The sequence below is a fragment of the Typopeltis vanoorti genome, chromosome 4, assembly GCF_054136105.1.
Source record: "Typopeltis vanoorti isolate ZY-2024b chromosome 4, IOZ_Tvanoo_1.0, whole genome shotgun sequence".
NCBI lineage: Eukaryota > Metazoa > Arthropoda > Arachnida > Uropygi > Thelyphonidae > Typopeltis > Typopeltis vanoorti.
Window position 1 is genome coordinate 25,946,222 of NC_143552.1, and position 26,494 is coordinate 25,972,715.

Genomic DNA, 26,494 nt, shown 5'->3' on the forward strand with positions numbered 1-26,494 from the left:
ATAGCAGTTACAAGCTACTTAACAGTAGTGCACATTTCTGATAATTGTTGGACAAAAAGGACAACAGACTGAAACAAATACTTATTTCATATGCTCTATTTAGAGTAATTAATTAATCAGTAATTGGGCTGTTTCTAATGAAAAGTTGTCATTTTATTGAATTGTTTATTGCTTACCACCTGCATCCACAAGAAATCAATGAAAATTTTAAATATTACATAAGTCACTCTAGCAAGGATATAAAAGTCTAGGTGATAAGACAGTTTTCACTGTGTAGAGCAAGACCACCCTACTGGAGGAGCCTCCAATAAGATGTAGTTAGGAAGTTCCATCTTTGATAACTACAGTGGGATTACCTAATACTGCATTGATCACCCATGATCCCAACTCAAGGAAAATCAAGATAAAAATTATAAAAACTTATTTACATCATCAAAAAGAAATTTGTAGTTACTTGCACTACTTATCATCAAATTCTTAATATGTACCCTCAAGGAGTGTAAAGAATACTATCATAATACTTATAATTAAATTCATATTAATCTTACACTAGCTTCATATCAACAGTTTTCTTTCAAATTAATCTCTTATTTGTCAGGTCTTTAGATGACTTTTTTTATCATCAAAGTATTGCTAGCTAAATCATTCCAGCCAAGATTTTTTTTTATTATCAAACACCTGCTTTGCTAACATTTCTTGTCCTATTCTCTTTAAGTGACCAAGCAACTTATATTAGCTCTGCTCACACATCCTTCAATGCTAATTAATATCAGGTTTTTAATATGAATCTGCTATTCATGCCACTTGTTCACTTTCCTACTTTTTCTAGAACTCTCATATCTATGGTCTCTGATCAACTGTTTTATTTCTGACCTATCTCTCATAAATTAAACTTGTTTCAAGCAGGGTCTGACATACTGCTAGTTTATGATTGTGGCTACTTTCTCTCATTTCATATTCTTATTCCATAGTTTGTTCAAGTGGCTCTCCACCCATCAACTTTGATTGTTCTATTATCTGTTTTCATATACAATTTGCCATCTGAAACTTTATAAATAGCTGAAAGATTTTACTTGTTTTATAGGTCCTCCATTGAGAATGAAGTTAATGTTTTCCATCTCTGCTTTCATGGTTTTCATGCATTTTATTGCTGATTTTCATAATAAATTTGTTAATTCAATTTTTTCAGGGTCCTGAAGACATAGAAGATTCATTTAGGAATGTGTAACATCATCTACCTTAGGGTGGACTATCCCCATGCTAGTTCCAAGCCTTAATAAAGGATGAGGATTGGGCAGAGGGCTATTGTCCCTGCTCCATAAAAATTCCCATTATGAAAACTAAGAGCCCAAATAATCTGGTATATAATGTGTGATGATCTGCAGCATCCCAGATGATCACTATGCATGTTGAAATGAAGTTTCAAGAGCAAAGCATACAGAAACCTCTGAAATAGATGAAGTCACCACTCTCACCTAAACAGAAAACACTAATTGTAACATGGAATGTAAGAACTATGTTTCAAACTTAGAAGGGCACAAGAAATTAATAAAAAAATGAGAAAGTACAGAATAGATATTTTACAAATAAGTGAACTAAGATGGATGGACTAACCCTTCACAAAGCCATGTTGAACCTCAATCAGTATCATATTTTTATCTACTCATTCTTGAATTCTTTTTGACCAATTTTTCTAGTACTTTAACCACTACTCCTAAGATACTGATTGGTCTATAATTTGCTATTGCAGTCTTAGAACCTCCCTTATTAAAGGAATTATTTTTCCCTCTTTCCGCTCCCTTGAAACTCTACTAGAGCTGAGATTTAAATTAAAGAGCCTAGTCAAAGGCATTGCCAGTTCCCTTACATCTTCTCGCAAAACCCTAGCTGATATCCCATCTAATCCCACAGTTTTGTTTACATTGAGATTCTACAATATTCTAAGAACCTCTGATTCATCCACCTCTGTTCCCACATTAGTCTGTCACATAGAAATGCCACATACAATTAAAAGACACTGAATAAAAAAACAAGACGAGAGACTCAACTAAAATTTTACAAAGTAATGGCCACTCCCACTCTATTATATGGTTCAAAAACATAGACTGTTAAAAGGAAAGATGAAAGTAAAATATTAGCTGCAGAGATGACATTTTTAAGAGCAATTAAAGAATGCATAAAATTGAACCATATAAAAAAAATGAGACATCAGAAGACAGCCAGATATGTACAGTGTAAAAGAAAAGATCAAGGAATATAGAGAGAATGGAAAGAACATCTGTTTAGGGTGAAAAGATATTGGCTGCCAAAAGAGGTGGATAGATATAGACCAAAGGAAAAAAGACAGGAGGGAAGACTAGCAGCAAGATGGAAAGGCCAGCGAAGCCAGAACAGGCAAATGCCTAATTTTTATTTTTACTATATGTATGTTGGATTCATGTAACTAAAAATGTATCTGCATATTAAAAAAATGTTTTCATGTGTTTGTAATTTATTAAAATGCATTAAATTTGCCTGAGAAGGGCTACACTGTTATTACTAAAATTTTGAAACCGGGTATGCAGGGTACTGAAACTTTGGTTAACACTGCTCTAGGCTATGTGTTTTTTTTTTTTTTTTTTTGTTTTTTTTTAAATAAATTGTTCTGTTTGATGGTACAGTTTTTCTAAATTCTCCTAAAATAGAGAGATGAAAATTTATATGTTATTTTATTTATTTATTTTTTCAAGTCATTCTAAAGAGCATCATAAAAGAAAAGAGCATTCAAAATCATCCACTTTGGAATCATCAACTACTAGCTCCTGTGGTAGTGCAGTTTCAGCCAGCAGCAATAGTAGTAATGGTGGTGGTGGTGGTACAAGCAGTTTTTATAGTAGTTCTTCAGAAAGTTGTTCTGAGATTGAGCCTGATAGGTAAATATGCTGTTTAAATGTAAAGATTATAGTTTTAGTTTTCCTCATAAGTTGTATTAGTGACCCAAACGTTTTCAGATTTTATTTCAGTTTTTTCAGGGTGTTTTTTTTTTTTTTTTTTCATAAATAATTATACTTATTTTAAAGTTTTTGGAACCTTGGGTTCAAAAAACTTCAGTACTTCGAGTTGCCACTCTAAGTACTAAATATTAATATCTGTAGCAAGCTTCCTGTTGAATGGAACAACTTGCATAGCCTAGGCTTTTAACTACTGCTGAATGCAGTGAATTTAAGATAAGGTTTCACTAAAAAATGAAATGAAGGCATATTATATCTATCAAAAATAAAAACAAGAGGGAGTTAGAAAAAAGAAAAGCAAAATAAGGAAAATCCTACCTTCAGAAATTCAAGGTACTTGAATGATATAGTTTTTTCTGTTTCCTCTAATATGCAACTATAGTTGATTCTAAAACCTAACTTGTGTAATTTAATAAAACAAAAATTTGAGAAACCACGTACATTGGAATGGTAGGAGTAGAAATATTTGAGAATTAAATCAATCAATAAATAAATATATATCAGGAATGAGAACACTACAATCTTGAAACAGTTGCTTAATTGAGACCATAGTCATTCAATTGTAGAACTAGTATAGAAGAAATCACAACTAGTTTTTTGTATAATGAAACCTGTGGGATATTCATTATTATAGAATCGCATGTGTACCACAGTAAAAAATGAATTTATTATACAGTTATTTCATCTTACGTATCACAAGATATCATTGGTTTGGACAGAAAAAACAATAAGGAATTTAAATAAAAGAAGCTGTAGAGCACATGAGTTACATTGGAGAATCCTCTATGTGTATATATATATATATAGAGGATTCCCCACATGACTGTGTGTATTATTATTATTATTATACAACTCTCCATATATTGCAACCTTTAATATACAGTATAGGAGTCCACAGGACTCCTATAGTAACATCATCTCTGAATGAGTGGCAAAACTTATGAGGAAATATAAACTCATCACTACCTAAAAACTCATAATCTGTTGCCTTCTCCAAAAGATAACTTCTCACCAGAGATGCTACCTGATACATAGAACCATGTTTGTGCAACTTGCCTTACTATGGACAAGTAGGAAGATCAGTCAGCAAACATATTTCTGAACATCAAGACCACATGTGGATCGTGAAACCTCACAAATCTGATCCAGCACAAGATGGGATTGAAAACACCAGCCATAGGATCCACTGGGAAAATGCAAACTGTTACATAGATCCATGTATAAACATGAACGTTTTTACAACTCATTGACCTAACCTCAAGTGTAACAACTGTGTCACCACAGTTCCTGAAGTTTGGAAAATTGTCGTCCTTAATTTATTTAAAATATTAAATAAATTCCATTTTCAAGTTTTGTTTTGTTTTTTTAAACTCAAAATTATCCTGTTTAATTTTATTTTCAGCTCAATAGTTTGTAATAATCAATGAACACATGAATGTATTTATATATATATATATATATATGATGAAAAAGTTTTAATGACTGTTACCGAGAGATAAAAAGATGACAAATATATTTAAAAAGATACTACTAGTTTACTAGTTTCGTTGAATAGATCAACATCCTCCGGTATCACAATCAAAGAAATATATAAAAAAATTACAGAGACTTAAAATTGTAATAACAGAACAAGTATAAAAAGACAGTAGTGTGTTTGAAAACGAATGCGAGTATGAGTTCCAAACAAACGTATACTATGCGCTATTGCGAGTGCGTCAGTACTGAACAGAAGCAACGTGTGCATCAGAGAAATTGTAACTCAAGCTGTTGTTGATATGAGAGGAATCCAGAGAAATTTCCCTGGATTCGACAATCTTTCTTTTGAGTTCATCGTAGCACACATGGATGTTAGAAGTTTGAGTCCAGTTTACAATGTGTTGGCGGCCTTCGTCTGAGTTAGCTGAAAAGAGAACGTGGCTAGAGAGAGCGCTAGCTCTAGTCCTGTTATAGGAGATATCTCTACGGTGTTCATCCAAACATAGAAGGATGGATTTGGCAGTCTGCCCATAGTATGGCTTTCCACAATCACACAAAATCTTGTACATTTCTGGAAACTGAGTAGGAAGATGTTTCTGTTTATGTTTGCTAAGTAATGAACGAAGTTTTGGAAGCGTAGTGAAGCAAGTTTTGAAGTTAAATTTCTTGAGAATCTTGGCTAGTTTTGGTGAGAGAGAGCTGATGTAAGGCAAGGAGATGACGGCTCTTGGGGAAGAGGGATCTTCAGAAGTAGTTGAGTGCCTGGGGGAAAGAAATTTGTCAATTTTCTTTGGAGAGAAACCATTGTTAATGAAAGTTTTTTTAAGAAAAAGGAGTTCATTTTTAATTTCTGTTTCTTCTGTAAGTAATGATTTGGCTCGGTGAGCTAAGAAGATAAACGTGTTTCGTGATACCTCTTCTTAGAAAAATAAGCAGCAAGACAAGACCTATCACGAAACACATTTTTCTCATTCTCTAGACATGTTAAAGATACCAAGCAATTTTAAACCTGGTTTTACTCCATTTTTCCCAAGTGAGCAAACAGACAAAATGTCAAGTTTGCGCCTGTTATTGATGCAAGACTAGCTGATCCCACAGGTAGTGCAAGACCAAGGCAACTCGTGGTAAAGGTGGAGCAAGAACTGATCACTAATCTTAATATTTACCCTTAATGCCAAAACACATCTCCAAGAAGGGGATGTAAGATGTTTTGTATTAAAGGCAAGGGGCCACTATCCAGACCGGTTTCGACCTTTATTGAGGTCTCATCAGTGGAGCCAGGCTAGAAATACCAAGATTTAGTAATGCAGAGCTTATAAGTATTTTACCAAAACAAGTTACCATAAGGTGTTTTAACCTTATTAAATAAAAATCTCAGGAGGAGATCTAAATGTAGAAAGTATTTTGAACTTGAGTATAATTATGTTAAAGATACCAAGCAATTTTAAACCTGGTTTTACTCCATTTTTCCCAAGTGAGCAAACAGACAAAATGTCAAGTTTGCGCCTGCAATTGATGCAAGACTAGCTGATCCCACAGGTAGTGCAAGACCAAGGCAACTCGTGGTAAAGGTGGAGCAAGCTCTTATCACTAATCTTAATATTTACTCTTAATGCCAAAACACATCTCCAAGAAGGGGATGTATGATGTTTTGTATTAAAGGCAAGGGGCCACTACCCAGACCGGTTTCGACCTTTATTGAGGTCTCATCAGTGGGAGCCAGGCTAGAAATACCAAGATTTAGTAATGCAGAATTATACCCAAGTTAAAAATACTTTCTACATTTAGATCTCCTCCTGAGATTTTTATTTAATAAGGTTAAAACACCTTATGGTAACTTGTTTTGGTAAAATACTTATAAGCTCTGCATTACTAAATCTTGGTATTTCTAGCCTGGCTCCCACTGATGAGACCTCAATAAAGGTCAAAACCGGTCTGGGTAGTGGCCCCTTGCCTTTAATACAAAACATCATACATCCCCTTCTTGGAGATGTGTTTTGGCATTAAGGGTAAATATTAAGATTAGTGATCAGAGCTTACTCCACCTTTACTACGAGTTGCCTTGGTCTTGCACTACCTGTGGGATCAGCTAGTCTTGCATCAATTGCAGGCGCAAACTTGACATTTTGTCTGTTTGCTCACTTGGGAAAAATGGAGTAAAACCAGGCTTAAAATTGCTTGGTATCTTTAACATAATTATACCCAAGTTAAAAATACTTTCTACATTCTCTAGACAGTTCATCTTGGAACTATTTAAAAGAAATTAGCACTCTTAAAGCTTCTAAAATACAGAATTTAAATAAAATCAAACTCATTAGAAAATATGATTCTCTGAAATATAATCAGGATAGCAAAACTTCTCAATTTGACTCTGCCTATCTAAAAAAAGTTGTCATCAATAAGTCTTCCCATCAATTATCTTTGGCAGAAGAAAGCATACTTGCTAAAGGTCTCAACTTTGTCACTGCTCCTACATCCATCCCTAGAGAACATCTCTTAACAAAGATAGAAAAGGCAGCTTCTTTATTACCAAACGAAGAAGCTAACCTTCTCCGTATGGAAGCAATTTTCTCTATAAATAAAGCTAGACCTCCACCTGACAACATTTCTTACTCTGAAAGGACAGCTATCAAGTCCTTGAAAGATAATAGTAACATAGTTATCCTTCCGGCAGACAAAGGGAATGCAACTGTCATCTTAAACAAGTCTGATTACCATAATAAAATCTTGGAACTTTTAAATAGTGATACTTACTCAGAAATTGCTAATGACCCTACGATGGAACTACACAATAGAACTAATAATTTATTAAAAACCACCTTAGAGTTGCAAAGAAACATTCGGCTTTCTCTTAAGTCATCCCTTGATACCTCGACTGTATGGTCTCACCAAGATTCACAAAAATAACTGCCTAGTCAGACCTATAGTTGAGGGCATACACTCTCCTACTTATAATCTCTCCAAATATCTCGCGAGTTTTCTAAGAAATCTTTCTGGAAGGTCCTCTTCACATATTAAAAACTCTGCAGATTTTGTTTCTAAAATCAAGGACATCAAACTTAAAAGAAGAGATTTAATGGCCAGTTTTGATATTGTTTCTCTCTTTACAAATGTACTTGCTCAAGAAGTCCTCAATCTTCTCAAGAACAAATTATCAAAAAAACTCTTTGCTCTTCTCTCCCATTGCATAAAGTCAGGATACTTCAAATATGATAATAAGATCTACTTACAAAACTCAGGTCTGGCTATGGGCAGCCCACTCTCTCAGATTCTCGTGGATATATTTCTCAACGATTTTGAAGAAAAAGCTATTAATTCCTTTCACTTTAAACCAAAAGCCTGGTACTGCTGTATTGATGATATTTTCCTCATCTGGGAAGACGGTGTCAATAATCTCTATTTATTTTTAGACCACCTAAACAAGTGCCATGAAAAAATCTCTTTCACCTTCGAACTGCAATCAGATGACTGCCTTCCCTTTTTAGACCTCAAACTTACCAGATGTGCTGAGAGCATTAAATTCTCAATTTTTAGAAAGCCTACTCATACTGATAGATACCTTCATGCTTCCTCCCATCACTATCCCCCACAAAAATGTGGTATTATTTCCACCTTAGCTCACCGAGCCAAATCATTGCTTACAGAAGAAACGGAAATTAAAAATGAACTCCTTTTTCTTAAAAAAACTTTCATTAACAATGGTTTCTCTTCAAAGAAAATTGACAAATTTCTTTCCCCCAGGCACTCAACTACTTCTGAAGATCCCTCTTCCCCAAGAGCCGTCATCTCCTTGCCTTACATCAGCTCTCTCTCACCAAAACTGGCCAAGATTCTCAAGAAATTTAACTTCAAACTTGCTTCATTATGCTTCCAAAACTTCGTTCATTACTTAGCAAACATAAACAGAAACATCTTCCTACTCAGTTTCCAGGAGTGTACAAGATTTTGTGTAATTGTGGAAAGCCATACTATGGGCAGACTGCCAAATCCTTCCTTCTACGTTTGGATGAACACCGTAGAGATATCTCCTATAACAGGACTAGAGCTAGCGCTCTCTCTAGCCACATTCTCTTTTCAGCTAACTCAGAAGAAGGCCGCCAACATATTGTAAACTGGACTCAAACTTCTAACATCCATGTGTGCTACGATGAACTCAAAAGAAAGATTGTCGAATCCAGGGAAATTTCTCTGGATTCCTCTCATATCAACAACAGCTTGAGTTATAATCTCTCTGATGCACACGTTGCTTCTGTTCAGTACTGACGCACTCGCGATAGCGTGTAGTATACGTTTGTTTGGAACTCATACTCGCATTCGTTTTTCAAACACACTACTGTCTTTTTATACTTGTTCTGTTATTACAATTTTAAGTCTCTGTAATTTTTTATATATTTCTTTGATTGTGATACCTGAGGATGTTGATCTATTCAATGAAACTAGTAAACTAGTAGTATCTTTTTAAATATATTTGTCATCTTTTTATCTCTCGGTAACAGTCATTAAAACTTTTTCATAATATTCCAACCGAGTAAAAATGAATTCGAATAATATATATATATATATATATATATATATATATATATATATATTTAGTTTAAAACCAAGAATTTGGCTTAGATATGTGGACGATATATTCCTCATATGGGAGCATGGTATTGAGAATCTTCACAGTTTTCTCAACCATTTAAACAACCTCCATCAGGATATAAAATTGACCATGGAGATTGAAGAAAATAGTTCCCTTTGTTTCCTTGATGTTAAACTCACCAATACGCCTGAATCAATAAATGTCTCTATATTTAGAAAGCCAACACACACGGACAGATATTTGCATGCGTCCTCACATCACCATCCAGCGCAAAAGTTGGGTATTATATCAACTCTTGCGAATCGTGCAAGATCTGTACTGTCAGATGAAGAAGAACTAAAAAAAGAACTACAACATCTTAAATGGACCTTTAAAAGCAATGGCTACTCTTTAAAATGTATCAACAAACAATTATCCCACCATCAACATAGCAACATAGAGACATAGAACGACTCCAAAGGTTATATCTCCTTGCCATATATCAGCACACTATCCAAAAAACTGAGCAGAATCTTAAAGAAATTCAACATACAAACGTGCTTCTCGACTCTTCCAAAAATAAAATAAAATTTCAGCAACTATAAACAATCTCACAACCTTCTACAATTTCCAGGTGTACGCAAAGTCACATGTGAGTGCAGAAAACCTTACTATGGCCAAACGGAGAAATCTATTCTCCTACGTCTCGAGGAACACCAGAGAGACATTGCTTATAAGAGAAGCAGAGCAACTGCCCTGTCAGGCCATGTCCTGTTTTCAATAAACACGAACAACGAAAGCCGCCAACATGAAGTAAATTGGACAACAACTTCAAACCTACACATTTGCCATGAGAGGTAGAACGCCGCATTGTAGAGTCAAAAGAAATCACCTTGGACCCTCTTCATGTGAACAATAATCTCAGCTATAATTTGCCTGACTCTTTCAGCTCTACTATCAGATACTGGAGATCGCGTGGTTCCACACATGCACAAGTGTACAACAATAGAACTTTAGCACGGACTATAGCACAAGTTCATAATAACTGTAATTTACAGTCGAATATTATAACTTTATAATTGTATAGCGTTAGAGTGTCTCAATGTTTATTTCAGTGTCTTTTAATATCTTTCTATGTTCTTAATGCCTGATAAAGTCAATCTCGATGAAACATGTTGCGTTTTCAAATAAATCTCAATTTGTTATAATTCTCGGGTTTATAGTCAGTTTATATTAAAAATGAACATATCCCAACCCCAAGTTAATAGTAGTCATATATATATATATATATATATATATATATATATATATATATATATATAGACAGAGTGAGGAATTCCAATGTAACATATGCACTCTACTGTTTCTTTTATTTAAATTCCTTATTGTTGTTCTCTGTTAACAGTGATAACGTCTTATGATATGTATGACAAAATACCTGTATAATAAATTTTAGATTGCTATGGAAAACAATGTACTGCATAGGTGGTCTTTACAGATTGATTTAAAAATGAAGGAGGGATGGCAGGAATAGCATTCAGTCAGAAATTATGTTGGATTACTGATGCTTTTTTCATAACCATGATGAAGTGTCAGTAAATGAAGGTGAAAAAAACTTTATAGTCTCTGGCTGTTTTTGATCTTACAGTTGTCTTCAGAAAGTAAGGAAGGTGTGAAAAATATGAACATATAGAACTGCAGTCCTGAAAATGTTCATATGAAGGTATGGTAATCTTCATAGCATAACGATCTAATTGTAGAACCATTATAGAGTCACAATTAGATTGGTATGAAAAATAATATACTACATTGTGATATTCAAATACTTCTTGAATGGTGTGTATCTTTGCGTATCTAAAAAAATTGACAATTTCTATTTGCTGGTAAATAGAATATTACAGTTTTGTATGTTTGAATATGTATTTTAGGACTTGGTAAATATTGTTTACATAAAAAAACTACTAATTTTTTGGAACATCGGATTTCCTAAGTCCTTCAAGGTTTTGGGAGAGGAGGATTGAGAGCAGAAACAACTCTATCTAGAGATTACCAGATATGCCTAATAGGATTAAAGTCAGGAGACCTTGTTGGGCAGCACATATTTTTGCTGGTTCTTCTTGAAAATATATCCACAAGCTTCACTTGATGAGAATGAACATCATCAAATTGCTGATATGTACCCTCAGGCAGTGTACAGGATATTATAATAGTACTACATGAAAATATACAACATCACCAACATCTGATCAACAATTTTTCTTCAAATTAATCTGTTATCTGTCAAGACTTCAACTTGATCAGATTTTTATATTTCTGTCTTTTAAGGCACATTTTACTGTATAATTCTGCCTACATCGTGGTCTTCTTCTGCATCTTTTCCTGCTAACTTGGCAAAGAACACTTGTTTTGCTAATCTTTATTTTTTCCCCATTCTGTTTAAGTGACCATACCATCTAAAATTAGCATTTTTAATGCAATACTGCCATTGATGCTGTCTGTTCACTCCCCTAATCTTTCTCAGAACTTGCATATCTGTGGTCTCCAGTCTTTGATCATGTGTTTTATTCCTAACACAGATCCATAATTAATATTGGTTATTTCCATATTTAATTTGCCATCTTCACTAAAAATTGTGCCTAAATTGTTGAAATGTTTTACTTGTTCTGTAGTTTCTCCATTCAAGATGCAGTTGATGTTTTCAATATTTCTGTCTATTTTCATTGTCTTTGTCTTGTTATGGCTGATTTTCATACCTAATTTATTACAACAGTTAGTTATTCAGTTTAGTCAGAGAATCTTGCAGACTTGTACTGGATTTTACTATGATTTTGAGTAAATGCAAAATAATTTGCATTTTCCTGACGGTGTTAATCTTAGCTCTTTACTTTATTCAGAAGTATAACATCATTTGCATAAAGTAAAGAGCTAAGATTAACACCGTCAATTTTGATAACAGATTCAATACTCCTTACCTTCATAATGTGATTCATATAGATAATGAATAACAGTGGAAATAATGTCCCCCCCCCCCTTGTCACACACCCAGATTCACATGGAACCATCTCCCTGTGATGGTTCCATGTGAATCTAGCGTTTGGAAGAGCTTTCCCCTTGGCACTTTGTCATATGCCTTTTCCAGATGTACAAAACTCATATACAAATCCTTGTATATAAATTTTGTACTTAAAATGAAAATCTCTGTAAAATTATGGTAAAACATGGCATTATTACCTTATCAGACAAATGTCTCTCCTATTACACTCACATATAAACAAACATTCCAGCACCACACTTCTATAAGGTATTATTATTATGGGCTGCTCTGTGCAATCCTTACTCATTGAGGGAGGCTTAAACATCATGCCAAGCACTATCCAGCATTTGTGCAATATCTATCATACTTTGCTTCGAACTCATTCACAGTCATGGCACAGACTCTGCCAACCAATTCTGCTCATTCCCTACTATTCAAAAAAAAATCCAGTTCTGACACTCTTACTCAATTTTGAAGGATGCCCCCCCCCGGTTCTCCCACCACTACCACCAGACCTATTCTGAAAAATTTCCTCTGTATTAATCTTGTAAAAATCCTTCAGTAATTTGTATGTCTCAATCATATCATCCCTTTTTCTGCCTGTCAACCAATTTCTGTAACCCCACAAATCTTCAACCTGTTCTCATAAGGTTTCGTTCCATAGACCTGCTATGATCTTGCTCATTTGCCTCTGGATCCTCTCCACCTCTTCTTCATCACCAAGAAACCCAGGTGACCAGATTGGAGGATTATGCACGCATAATCCTCCAACCTCCTCAGGATGGAGGATTATCAAGGCTCAATATAAAGGAATAATAACTTGCTTGTCTCTGGTCGTCAAAGTATTTTCCAGTAACCAAGTGCTTCGATTAGCTGCTTTAGCCACTTTTGCTATGTGCCCTCTAAACTTTAACTCCCTATCCACTAACACTCCCAAATCTCTGGCTTAGTCAATTTCCTGTAGTACAGTCTCATCAATGTGTTATATAGCTGGTAATCCTCTCACCCCAAAATGCATAACCGTTTGTTTACTACATTAAATTGACATCCATTTTCCCAGATTGCTGGTCTGTCCAAGTCATCCTGCAAAATTTTAACAGCATCTGTATTAACTATTGCTCTACCCAGTTTTGAAAACAACTGAACAGTTTCTCTCAGGTCTTTTCCTATATCATTCAGGTACACATTGAACAGAGCCCTGTGGCATGCCACTAGTTACAGACCTTTTTTTGGACTCTGCTCTTGAATAAACTCTCTGATATCTCTCCATCAACCATATATCCATCCCCATGTGCTGCAGTTTACTGATTAGAATTCCATGCGGTATCTTGTCAAAGGCTTTTGCAAAGTCCAGCAGTATCACTGTAAACCCATTACCTTTTTCCAAATCAGCTGTCAATATATTATAAAATGTGGGCAAGTTACTGAGGCACGACTTACCCTTCACAAAACCATGTCACACCCCTATACAGTATCCCATTTCCATCTATCCATTTCTGCATTTTGCTCTTGACCAACAACTCCTGATATGCTGATCAGTTAGTAATTTGCTACATCAGTTTTAAAACCTCCTTTAAGCAATGGAACTATTTTCTCATCTTCACCCCCTCCCTTTGGACTAACCCAGTGCCAAGACTTAGATTAAACAGTGTGGTCAAAGGCAGCAACAGTTCCCTAGTAACTACACATAAAATTCAAGCTAGTATACCATCTAATCCCATAGCTGTATTCATGTCATGGTTCTGTAATATGCTATATACCTCCATTTCATTTACCTCAGTTCCCATCAGGGATGTATATTCAAGTGCATGCACACCCACAGAATAGCAATATCATGAATATTATATTTTTGCATTTATTCCTGTCAGACTCCCTATTGTTTCCTGGCTTCATGTGATTCCTAAAATTAAACAAAATATACAATGCTTCATGATGAGGATACTTTTCGATGCAAAATATTGCATCACATTTGCATTAACCTCCCAACCGGCTGGTGTGGATGGAATAGTCAGCTCTCCCTAGCTTTTTTCATGGATCAAAACTTCGTCGGCATTCTGCCTTTTATCATGCCATCCTTCCTCCGCCGTTAACTTACGGCTATTCTATAGCCATTAGTGGATTAACTGTTGCTGAATGACCTTTGTGTCCCCTGTCTTTACATCTATTGTGTTGCTTAGAATTTCATTTACTGTCCTAAGTTATTTGACCTTTTTTTGCCTCTAAAAGGATTTATTGTGTCTCTTCCCAAATATTGAAATGAATTTCACATATGCGAAAATAATCAATCCTGAAATGACCACTGTTCAGCCTTTGCAATGAATCCATTTAGTGATAGTAAATTTGGTGTATTTTATTCTACAAATCAGTGCACCTTAAGAGTTGCACTGATTGTTGTTTCACTTTACTTATAATATAGAAACAATTTTTTTCAAATTTCAGAATTTTCAAATGTTTGCTTTGAAAATATTATGTCAAATATTTATATTTTTAAATAATATTTATTGGAATAAATATGTCCTTTTGCTTTCGTTTCTAGCCAAATAGCATTATATGGATCATCACATTTCAGTTTTAGAAACGATTTTTTGTTATTCATAAAGACAAAATAAAAAAAAAAAAGTTAAAATGCTAAATTGCATTACTCGGTTTCCGATTGCGAGTCTTTTTGGTATCGGAAATTTATATCCAATGATATTTTAGCAGTGATTCTTTGCCTTCGTCTTTTATTTATTTATTTGTATTATGCATATTATGATAATAACCAGTGCATATCCTCGTAGATATGTTGAAAATATAATATGAAAAATATCATATATGGAATGATTCAAAATTTTTGCTCATTTTGAAGATTTTCTAATGCTTCCCCCACCCCCCATAACTACTCGAAATTTCTACAGGTTTGAAAGCTTTTCTAGACGTCGTCATCGTCGTCCGGTAGCATCCTCTAGCAAGAAGATTGCAGCAGATGAGCAGCTCTTCTCCATTTCTCTCTCTGTCTGTCGCTTCCATCATTCTTAAACCAGTCTATTCCACGATGTCATTAAACCACTCTCTAGTTGGTCTTCCACATCTTCTCTTCCCCTCAACTTTCCCTTGTAATATAGTTCTTGTCAGGTGTCCGAAAAACCTCTCAGAAGATGTCCTGCAAATCTAGTCTTTCTTTGCATAATATTCTTTAACAGTGTTCTTTCCATCCCAACTCGTCTTAAAACTTCTTGATTTGATATTCTTTCTGTATAGCTAATCTTTTCCATCTTTCTATAACACCACATTTCCAATGCATTAATTCTTTCCATATCTCTCTTTCTTAGTGTCCATGACTCCCTTCCATAACTTGCAATACTCCAAACTGTTGCTTTAACTATTCCAATTCTAACGCCTATTTTAGTGTTCTTGTTTATTAAAATTCTCTTCATTTCCATAAATGCCGATTTAGCTTTGCCTATTCTATTTCTAATGTCCAACTCTGAAGTTCTTTTCTCTGAGATCCAGCTACCTAAATGTTGAAATCTTTTCACTTCTTCTAAAATCTTTCCTCCACATCTTATTTTTACATTATCTCCTATTTTTCTACCCATTATCATTATCTTGGTCTTTTTTGTGTTAATTCTTAGTCCATACTCTTAACAAGAGTTTTCAATTCTTTGAATAATTTGTTGTAACCCATTTTCACTTTATTCCATCACTACTACAACATCTCCATATCTTAAGTTATTAATGATTCTTCCGTTTATTTTTATTCCTTCTTCTACATCCTCAAGTGCCTCTCTAAACATTTGTTCACTATAAAAGTTAAACAATAATGGTTATAACTTGCATCCTTGTCTGACTCCTCTCTTCACCAGGAATTCTCCTGTTTCCTCTCCATTTACACACACTGATGCTATTTGTGACCAATATAATATCTTTAAAATTTCCAAATCATAAGAGTCAATATCAGTATTTTCTAGAATGTCAAAAAGCCTTTCATGTTTCACTGTATCAAATGCCTTTTCAAAATCTAGTAATCCCCAAAACAACTTTCCACCATGGTTTAGTGTTTTCTCCCCAATAATTCTTAGACAAGTTATAGCCTCTCTAGTTCCTCTGTTGGTTCTGAATCCAAACTGTTCCTCGTTCATTTCTTTTTCTATTTTATTCCTAATTCTCTCTAAAATAGTTTGCACCAGAATTTTTGCTGTGTGAGTTATAAGACTTATCGTTCTAAAATTGTTACAGTCTAAAACTCCCATCTTTTTTGGAATGGGGATAAAAATTGATCTTCTAAACTCCTCTGGTAATTCTTGTCCTTCATAAATTCCGTTAATAATTTGCCATAACACTTCCATACCTTTTTCACCTATATTCCTTAGTTCTATCTGTATACCATCTATTCCAGGGGATTTTCCTTCTTTCATCTTTTGAATTGCTAGATTCAATTCCTCCCTCATGATGCACAGTCTCTGCCCACTATGTTCTTTCCTTTGATTTTCTCCTCTTTCCCTGTCTTCATAAAGTTTACTTACATATTCTTCCCATCTCTGTAATATCTTCTCTTTTTCTATCAGAATTTGACCTCTTTCATTCTTGATTGCTCCAGTCCTTAGCATCTTTCTCCTTCCTGTCATCATATTAATGTTTTTATAAACACCTTTTATGTCCTTTCTTTCTGCCTTTGCTGTTGTATCTTTACTTATTTCATCTAACCACTCTTCCTTTTTCCTTCTTATCTCTCTTTGTATCTCCCTACTCAAGTCTTTATACTGCTTTTTTTTCTCCTCTGTTTTAGTATTAACTAACGTTCTTCTTTGTGTTCTTTTCCTCAAAATATTTTCCGTCATCCATGGTTTCTTTCTTTTCTCTCTTTTCTCCTCTTTTTTAGCTAAATGTAATTCTGTAGCAGTAATTATGCTTTCCTTCAGAATCTTCCATTTTTCACTTGCATCATCATTTTCTTGTATGTTTCTCTCGTTCATTTCTTCCTCTACTTTCTTTTCTAGACAGTATTCAAAATCTATTACTTCATTTTACCATTTTGACAAAAGATATACGGCAATCAGATTGTACCGTGAAGCTTCTAATTCTGTACTATTTATTTGCAATCTAAAACCAGCTGTTCTACTATCTGCTGAAATTATGTGAAATTTTAGAAATAATATGCTATATTTTCACCATGCAAAATTGTTTATATGCATACCACAAAAGAAAGTTCAGTAGTGTTATTTTTGTTTGTTTTTCTTTAAAAAAATCTAAATATTACTTCTGCTGCTGCTGGAAGCTATTTCTGAAATAATCTACATCTTATAAATACTTGGTAATATCCTCTTAGCTGGAGGAAAAGCTGAAGGCTTATTACTCTCAGTGCTATTGAGAAAGAAAGGGGAGAACACTAAAGTTGTAGTACAGAATACATCAAGAATGTCTTATTTCCTTTTCGATTGTTGATTACAGATATCCTAACAGAAATACTGACATTTCGTTTACATGCTTATACATTATTTATGCCAAAATAATTTCTTAATTTATAATGATCAGTTTCACTTTTATTATCGAAAAATTAGAAATTATTTCATACAATTATCTTGAAAAAGAGGATTTGAATTATTTTCAAAGAAAAAGTGCATATGCGTTTCATAATCTTCTCTTTTTTTTGGAGGGGGGGGGGGCAGTATAGACCTAATCAATCTGTGGATATTTCAGAGAATTTATTTGATAAATCGTTCGCAAGACAACTGTTACAAACGTAAATCACTTGGGGAACATATCCATTCATTTTAGTGTAAAATAGTAGCAAAGGTTCAGTTACTTTAGATATCTAATCTAGAAGAAAATGTTATGTCTGCTGATATTAGAATCTTATGTGAATAATTTTTGTGACATGATTTTTCTATTCGTTATAATGTAACCAATTTCCAGATTTTTTCCTTCCTGCAGACTCCATGTTATATATAGCGATTTCTTCTTTGTACTAGAAGAAAAAAAAATCAGATAACAGAAGAAAAATATGTAGTCTTTTCTTTTCCATTGGCTGAATTTACAATGTTCTTTCTTTGTGTTTTGAAGAGAAAGTGCAAATGACTTTTTTCTTACTATTTTTGCCATTATAACATCTGATATAATTAAAGAGTGGCATTTTACCATTTTTCTCCCACACGAGAAACAGAAATAAGGTAGTAATAATATTGTTGATTCTGTCAAACTTCATTGTAGCAGAAATTTTTATTACAAAACTTTGTAATATATATATCTGAAACAAGAAATTTGGAACCCATATCACATCAATGTTGAGTGTTGGCAAGGTGAAAATGTTCACGTTATTATGTATATATTTCATTTATTAACTGGGGGGGGGGCTATGCCCAACCCCCGTGTTCCAGACTGGTAGGCCGGTTCTCCTTGAATTCTGATGACTCAAACTTTGAAGACTCGAAAGGGAGTCCTCCCCCCCCCCCCCGGCACCTACGCCGCCCAACCACCTGAGTTCGGACTGGTAGGCCGGTTCTCCTTGAATTCTGATAACTTGAAAGGGGATCTGACCCCCCCCCGGCACCTAAGGTGCCCAACTCCCCCAAGTTCTGGACTTCTTGGACTGGTAGGCCAGTTCTCCTTCAATTCTGATGACTCGAAAGGGGTTTCCGACCCCTTGCACCTAGGGTAGCCCCTGAGTGTCGAGTCTTCAAAAGGGGGACTCCCCCCCCCCGAGTTCTGGACTGGTAGGCTGGTTCTCCTTCAATTCTGATGACTCGAATTTTGAAGACTCGACACTCAGGGTAGCCCCTAAGTTTCAAAATGTGACATAAAAAGGCTTATCATTTTTTATATATATATATATATATATATATATAGGGTAGATTTTATTTTATTATTTTTTATTGTTTTGGTGAAATACTTTACCTGGAATACTCTTTCCAGTTCAAGAGGAACTGGAAAGAGTATTCCAGTTACTCTTATATTTTATCCCTTCGAAAATATCACTCTGTGTTATAAAAAGAATAAAAATTAGCCTTCAAGATGAAAAGGAAACAGTACATTCAGGTATCCCTCTATCAATATTTGTAGTCCTGAAAAGGACTGTTTGATGGCCCTGAAAAGAAACATTTTTTATTTCATACTGTTCAGAATTTAAAATTCTTGAACAGTGTGAAACACCCTAAAGCAAGGGTAAACACACAAAGCAGTTTTACACTCAGGGCACCAGATTTTCGTTTCCTTTCTGATATTTTTTTATTACATACATAACATTTGCGTGCAGGGTTTTTTTTTATTAGCCGTTGGTGGTAGATTTTTGGGATAATGGTTGGAGTTAGCAGCGTTCAACCTCAGATGTCTGGCAAGATTGCCTGTTTTTCTGCTTGCTGAAGAAGGTGTATGTGCATGCAGCAATGCTTTCGCAATTTCTATTCTGTATTCTAGATATGTTATGGCAGACAAACATTTTTTCTTGTGCAGGAGGAAACTGTTCTAAATAATAAAATCCAGTATATGTCCAAACACTTTTTTTAGTAATATTTTTTATGCTGTTTCCTCATTACAGAGTAGAATGATAGCTGCTGATCGCACCTGTTGACTCCACCCATAGTGTCGTTGTATGCGCACACAGCAGTGGGTTTTCTTTCTTCAAACCATGCTTCTCCACGGATTCCGTTGATGGATTGTGCAGGGAAGACAGCAGAAAAACATCTTTTTTGTCTTTCCAACGTAGTGCAAAGACTTTCCCTCACTGATAAGCTTGGATTTCCCCCTTTGATAGCCTTCTTGAAGCTAGATCTGGAGGCATGTCTCGCCTTTTTGCATTTACTGTACCATAACTATCTGTACGATGGTGTAAAAGCAAATCAGCAAGTTCAGGACACATGTAGTAATTATTCATTGTAATGCAATAACCTTTCCCCAGTAAAGGGTCTAGTAACTGCATTACTGCACGCATCGACAAGGGGAGATCCGAATATTTATCATGCTCGATTTCAGTTTGCTTTCCTGTATAAGGTTTGAAATCCCAAAGATATCCACTTTCCGATTCGCAAAACATGAAAAATTTTACTGCTTACATTTCAGTCTACCTTTGAATGTCATAAGGCTTTCATCGATACTCAATTCTCTCTCAGGAATGTAGAGTGATCTACATTTCTGATGGATTTTCATCAGAAAATCATAAATTTTGTTGAGGACTGGTCAAGGATATATTGCCTGATCGTTTTCCTCATTATTCTGAAAATGCAAGTGCTTCATGTTGAGACTGAATTGTTTTTCAGTCATAACATCATGAAACATTGGCATGTTCAGAATCCAGTCTGTAGACCAATACATTTCGAGAGCGGGCTTTTTCACAATCAAGAGTGCTATAAATGTAAGGAGCATGTTTGACTCCAAGTTTACTGCGAGAATGCGGACTGTACTCAACTTGTTGATGTTGTTGTCAAGCATAAAGGTTAGTCTGTTTAGTCTATGAAGGAAAGAATATCATCATCTAAAAATAGACGGAAAAAGCTTAAAATGTTGCTGGAGTCAAAGTCTTCAGTAATTCCTGGCTTATCTATGAAGGGAAACCGTGGACAAGCTGGTGTACATTCAGTGGCGATCACCCATTTTCTGCACGAAGACATATCTAAAGTACAGGCAGAATTGCTATCTTCAGAACTAGAAAGATTTCTCTCCTCATCAGTAGAACGAGCTGCTCGAAAGGCGAAGGCTCCAACTTTTCTGCATCTCACGAAGTTTTCTTTTCTTACCCTGAGTGTCACTGCTACTGCTTGCCATCTCGTAAATGAATTGTGTCTTGGATATACTTACTAATTATTCCTTTCTGCCCAGCTCTAAGCTAACGGAGATTACTAACCCCCCACTGAGAAACAGAATAATAGAACATGCAGCACACTAAAGAGCCTCAAGCAGTATCTGAATATTTTACAGGCAGAAAGTTCTTGTTTGGTTTTCCACTTTCTTTATTCTGATATTGCATTTGAAGGATGACAGTGATTTTAAATATTAATTTCGCTTATTACCGAATATCACATAATTTCCTGATTTATAATAATCAGGAAATAATATGTATATTTTTTGATTTATAATTTGCTAATTTATAATAATCACCACATAGTTTCAGTATCGAAAAATTAAAGTTATGTGGAACAATTACTAGAGAAAAATAATGAATTAAATAAAAACTGTACCTATGTTTCATAACAGTTTTCGGGTGTGTGATAGTGATGCAATAGGGGGGGGGGGGTTTAAACTATCGGAGGCGAAATAAAGTTCAATTCTATTGTGAAAGGAAATGAAATTTCACATTTGATGCATTTGATACACATATATTGAATGATAAAAATAAGCAAATGTATCGCTTACTTTAAAAATTGGAGAATAAAATATCTGAATTATGCAGAAAATATCTACATATAAATTTAAATCATAACTGTTAATTTCATTTTGTAATGACCAGTTATACAAGAAAACCAAGAAAGTACAAAGAACAGTAGATTACTATATAATATAAAGAAAAAATTTAGTGATATGATTAAAGAATTTCATGTTGTTCTCTATAAAGCAAAGTTGCTCCAGCATGTCCTAAAGGAAGTTATTATACAAGAAAACCAAGAAAGTACAAAGAACAGTAGATTACTATATAATATAAAGAAAAAATTTAGTGATATGATTAAAGAATTTCATGTTGTTCTCTATAAAGCAAAGTTGCTCCAGCATGTCCTAAAGGAAATCTGTGAAGTATTATTCGATTTTGATGGCTTTGAATAAAAATTAAAATAATGTAATCTGGAACGTCGGCAGCCGGTTTTCTTTTCTTTTTTTAAAATAATATTTCAAATAATTATCCTGAATTAATTTCTTCAAGAACAAAGAAAAATGTTTTGTCTAGTAAGCGATTAGAAAAAAATTAGCGCAAAAAAATTAAAAATTAAATTGATTCTCCAAGGTAAGGCAATATTTAAGTGAAGAAATTATGCAAGATCTTTATTTTGTCCAGACATTAAAATTGTATTGTACAATAAAAAGAGAAAACAAAAATATAAATAATTTCTCTATTTTTAGTCTATCCTATATAACTAAAATTTAGTTACCTAGCATAGAACAAGGAAGTGCGTTTCTTGTTATAGGCAACTGAGAGGCAGCTACGATCGTGAGATAATCCAATTAACCATTCTCTTCATCGTGAGGGTTTATCACACCTTCTAATGGACATGACGGTGAAATTGCACTTCTTATCCCGGTTCTTTCAACAGGTGGGCTGAATCATATCCAGATTTAGATGGATGTCTATAGATGTCCTGGCCATTTGGGAGGTTAATAGCCCAGTGTGGATTCACTTTTGAGCCTTTGAAAAGACATACACATTGTACTGCACCTCAAATTCTTGCATTCCAGTGGTTTTAAACCACTTAGAAGGTGAGGTAGGGCATGCACTGAGACAGTAACACCCAGAAATTAGTTGCTGTGATTGGTTATTGTGTCGCCCAATTCAATTAAACCTTGTCATTTGTCATGATTTGCTGTTTTTGTTTTCTGAGTTTCATCTGTTTTGAGTACATGAAGTGTGAATTGATGTGTTTAGGAATTAAACCTTGTCATTTGTCATGATTTGCTGTTTTTGTTTTCTGAGTTTCATCTGTTTTGAGTACATGAAGTGTGAATTGATGTGTTTAGGACACCAATATAGATGAGTTTTTAATATACAATTTTCTATACATAATTTATATCTCTTTTGTCCATATTTACAATGGGAAACAGTGTTGACAATCTACTGAATGTCCTGTTTTTTGCCAGAGCTTTTGCAAGTTGTATGATTGTAGTCGAAGGAGGTAAGCCTTGTTTTCCTCTTCCAAATTTACTATTATACTTACATCTTTGAGTAATTCAAATATACCAACCAAACGTAGCATTCTCTTTCATTACAGTTAATTGCATTGCACCAATTAAAATGAGCACTGATGTGCTATGCACTGTTGAAACTTTCATACATTGATAAAAATGCAATCATTTGGTCAAATTGACGAGAATTTTGTGGCATGGGTTGCATAAGCCACGTGACAGCACACCAAACTGAAATGGGCATACAATGTCACTGGTTCCCATATAAGTCTTTGTCTCTCTCGTTACTGCAATATCTCCACCTGGATGATATACTCTTGCGAAGCGTTCACTTTCTAATTCCACTTTTTTTACCTCCATACCATCGGCATTCATTAAAATCATTCTGCCATAAACATTCTTTCTTTTATTTGTAGCATATCAAAAGAATTGTTTGGGATTATCTCTGGCCTACACTGCTAATCTTCTTTCATACCTTTTTTTTTTTTGTTTTTTTTTCTTCCCCCAGCTCTAGCTTAATGATGATATTCATTCATTTGAATTCCATTTGATTTAATCTCTTGACTCTAGATATGCAGTCTGCCATTACTTGCCTCAAACATTCCGTTATCACTTCCCATGCACTATCAACATTCAGCCCTGTAATTCCACATATATCCCTCTCCCTTAACTGAAAATTTCACATATTTAGCCACTTCCCAGGTCAAGACCATATGATCACTCTCACCAGTTGTGGCAACATGGTCATATTGGTTATAGACAAATTCTCATATGCTATTACTAGATCGAGTACTATGAAATCCCTTGTATATTCCATCACATGCTGTCTCAGGTAATTATTTCTCAACAACTGCATAAATTCCATTTCCTTCCTCCCATGTGTCTTCTCCCTCTTCCAATCTATGTTGCTATAGTTGAAATCCCCCATAATAATTACCCTCCCCTCCACTCATTGAGCCTATTTGTCGATGCATACTATCCCCATCATCTTTTCCATTCCCTGGTCTATAACAGCATTAAACTGTATATTTTGTTCTGCTGGCCTCTATCTCACACCAGATAGCCTCAAATGTGCTATTTTAACTGGCCTGCAGCTGAACTTCTACCCTCTTTGGTTGCAGTTCATCTGTTATCATCTACACCCCCCCCTTCATTTTTTCTCTCTATTCTCCCTGAAGACACTGTAACCTTAACATTCTATCCCACCAACTATATTATCTTCTGTCAGCCATGTCTCACTAATCCCAATAATCTTTGGCCAGGATGTACTAATGAATGACAAAAATTCCTCCTGCTTGTTCCAAATGCTCCTGTCATTAGTGTACATATGTGCAAAATCCCCTTAGACCCACTGCTATCCTGATGCTGACAAACCAGAATGGAATAGTTAGTATACTAGTTATCCCATTCTGGTTTGTTACCATTGGTACTAACTTAGGCATTTTATACACATTCTTACACTCATCTGCCTCAGTGATGTCTGCATATTCACTCCCCCCCTCCCAAAAAAAACAAAAAAAAAACTAGTTTCCATGATTTTGCACATCCACTTTCATTTCATTCAACAACACTTTTTTTCCAGGCTTGGAACACCAAATCCATTCAGATGCAAACCATCCTTGTATAAGTCCTTTCTCTCATTAAACTCAATCTACATTATTCCTCCTGCATAACCTGCTCATTAAGTCATTCTAGTATTTTCCTCCTTTTCAACTCTACTCTCATACCACAGCAACAGGCTCACTATCTTAACTTTTTCACTCTTTTCTTTTGCTACTTCCAGTAATTCTCCTTTCACATCATTTGTTCCAACCAAAATGATCAACTCTTTCACTTTATCCCTTTTGCACCTTAATAGCTTCACTAACATCATTAATTTTTGCATCCAGGAAGCATTTTTGCAATCTCTCACCAGCCACACCTCTTATGAGAGAATCGTCATACAAAACTCACTCCTTTATTTTTCCTTTTCTCTCTCTCTCTCTCTTTCTCTCTTAGTCATGCATTTATTTCTCTTTTCTCACACTTTTTCTTTCTGAATATTAGCTGACCTACTCACCAGACATTTCTACATTTGTTGCAGATCCCACTTCGTGCTGTGTATCACTCCACATAACCGAGCTATCTCCTTCATTACAGCCAACTCTTCATTCTTCGCATCCGTCATACTACTATTCTTTCAATTGATACTTTGCTCTCTCTCTCTCTCTCTCAGTCATGTTACTTTTAACATCTGTTTCAATCCTATCTGCCATTATACTGTCATAAACATTTTCACATGTATTGTCTCTTCTGTCCACTGCTTCAATCTCACAACATGATGCCTTGTACACTATTGTTCTGCTTTGCATCAGTCTCATGTGCTATGCTATGTAACTTTCCCTCTACTGAGACTATATTAACACATATCTGCTCTCCAGCCAAAAGGCTGCAGGTTCGAATCCCGCCATGGGCATGGATGTTTGTGATTGTCTGTGGAAATACTAGCGGTGGTGAGCGGTAGATGGCGTTGGTGTAGTTGCAATTAGTTGTAGTTGGTGAATTGAGTGGTGGAGGCAGAGAGTTAGAGTTAGCCCTCCCTCAATGAGTCTTTGGACTCCCTGGAGGTGTCACATAATAATAATAATAATAGTATTAACTATATTGAAAATAAATATTTTAAATCTAATTAACACCACAATACAACATAATTCTAACACAAATTTTAACTAATATCACTATTTTTTGTAAACTAAACAAATTAGCTTTCAGAGCTCTCCAAACAGGCCTATCACCATACACCACCTGATGAGTACCTATAAGCTGCATCATTAATGGTTCTGCTGGGAAGCACATAAAGTCGGTGTGTCCATCCAACAAGATGCCTCCCCAAACCATCACACTGCTTCCACCATAAGTGTCCCTTTCACAGATATTAGACGGATGATAATGCATCCCTGGTTTTCTCATTAAAGCACACCTGGTATCACTTTGTAGATTAAATCAGGACTCGTCTGTAAACAATACCAACCCCTATTGGTCTTAGGTCCAGTTGACTTGTAGCCTGGCCCATTTCAGATATTCTCTCCTGTGATGTAGGCATAGGGCACACAGACTATAAGTTGCCCTTCATATGGACTACCTTTGTGAAGCCTTCTGTGCACAGTGAAAGCAGTTATCAATGTTCCTATAGCTGACATAAGGTCTAATCAGAACTGATTCATGGTAGCACTCCTGTTTCAGTAAGCAGATAATCGAAGATATCTCACCCACTGCAGTTGTAGCCCATGGCCTTCATTCACTTTATCTTCAGGATTTTGTTTGTAAATGTTGGAATTGGTTTTAGTGCCACGGGATGAGTCACATGCAACCATCTGGCTACCTCTACCAGACCTTGGCCAGTCTCTAGTCTTATGCCTTACCACCTGAATTCATTGATTAAATGACATCTTGAGGCCATATTCAAGAATACCGCTATCATGAAATGTCTTGTTTGCATTCCAGACATGAAATGAAAAAATAATCCAAAACAGCCACTTTTATGCCATGGCTCATTTGCATATACATATACTGCTGACAGTGCAGTGGATTAGTATACAGTAACCAGACTCAGTTCCACATTTTTACATAAGGTACATAACTTTCATA

General features: G+C 35.1%; 1 protein-coding gene across 5 annotated transcripts in view; it reads left to right on the forward strand.

The window, feature by feature from the left end:
* Positions 1-26,494, forward strand: part of Srrm234 (Serine-arginine repetitive matrix 2/3/4) — a 615,875-nt gene that overhangs the window by 332,378 nt on the left and 257,003 nt on the right. For all 5 annotated transcript variants that reach the window (XM_090391694.1, XM_090391696.1, XM_090391697.1 and 2 more), the window contains one exon: positions 2,730-2,912. In XM_090391694.1, coding sequence (XP_090247820.1) covers positions 2,730-2,912 — 183 coding nt within the window. The remainder of the gene's footprint in view (positions 1-2,729; positions 2,913-26,494) is intronic.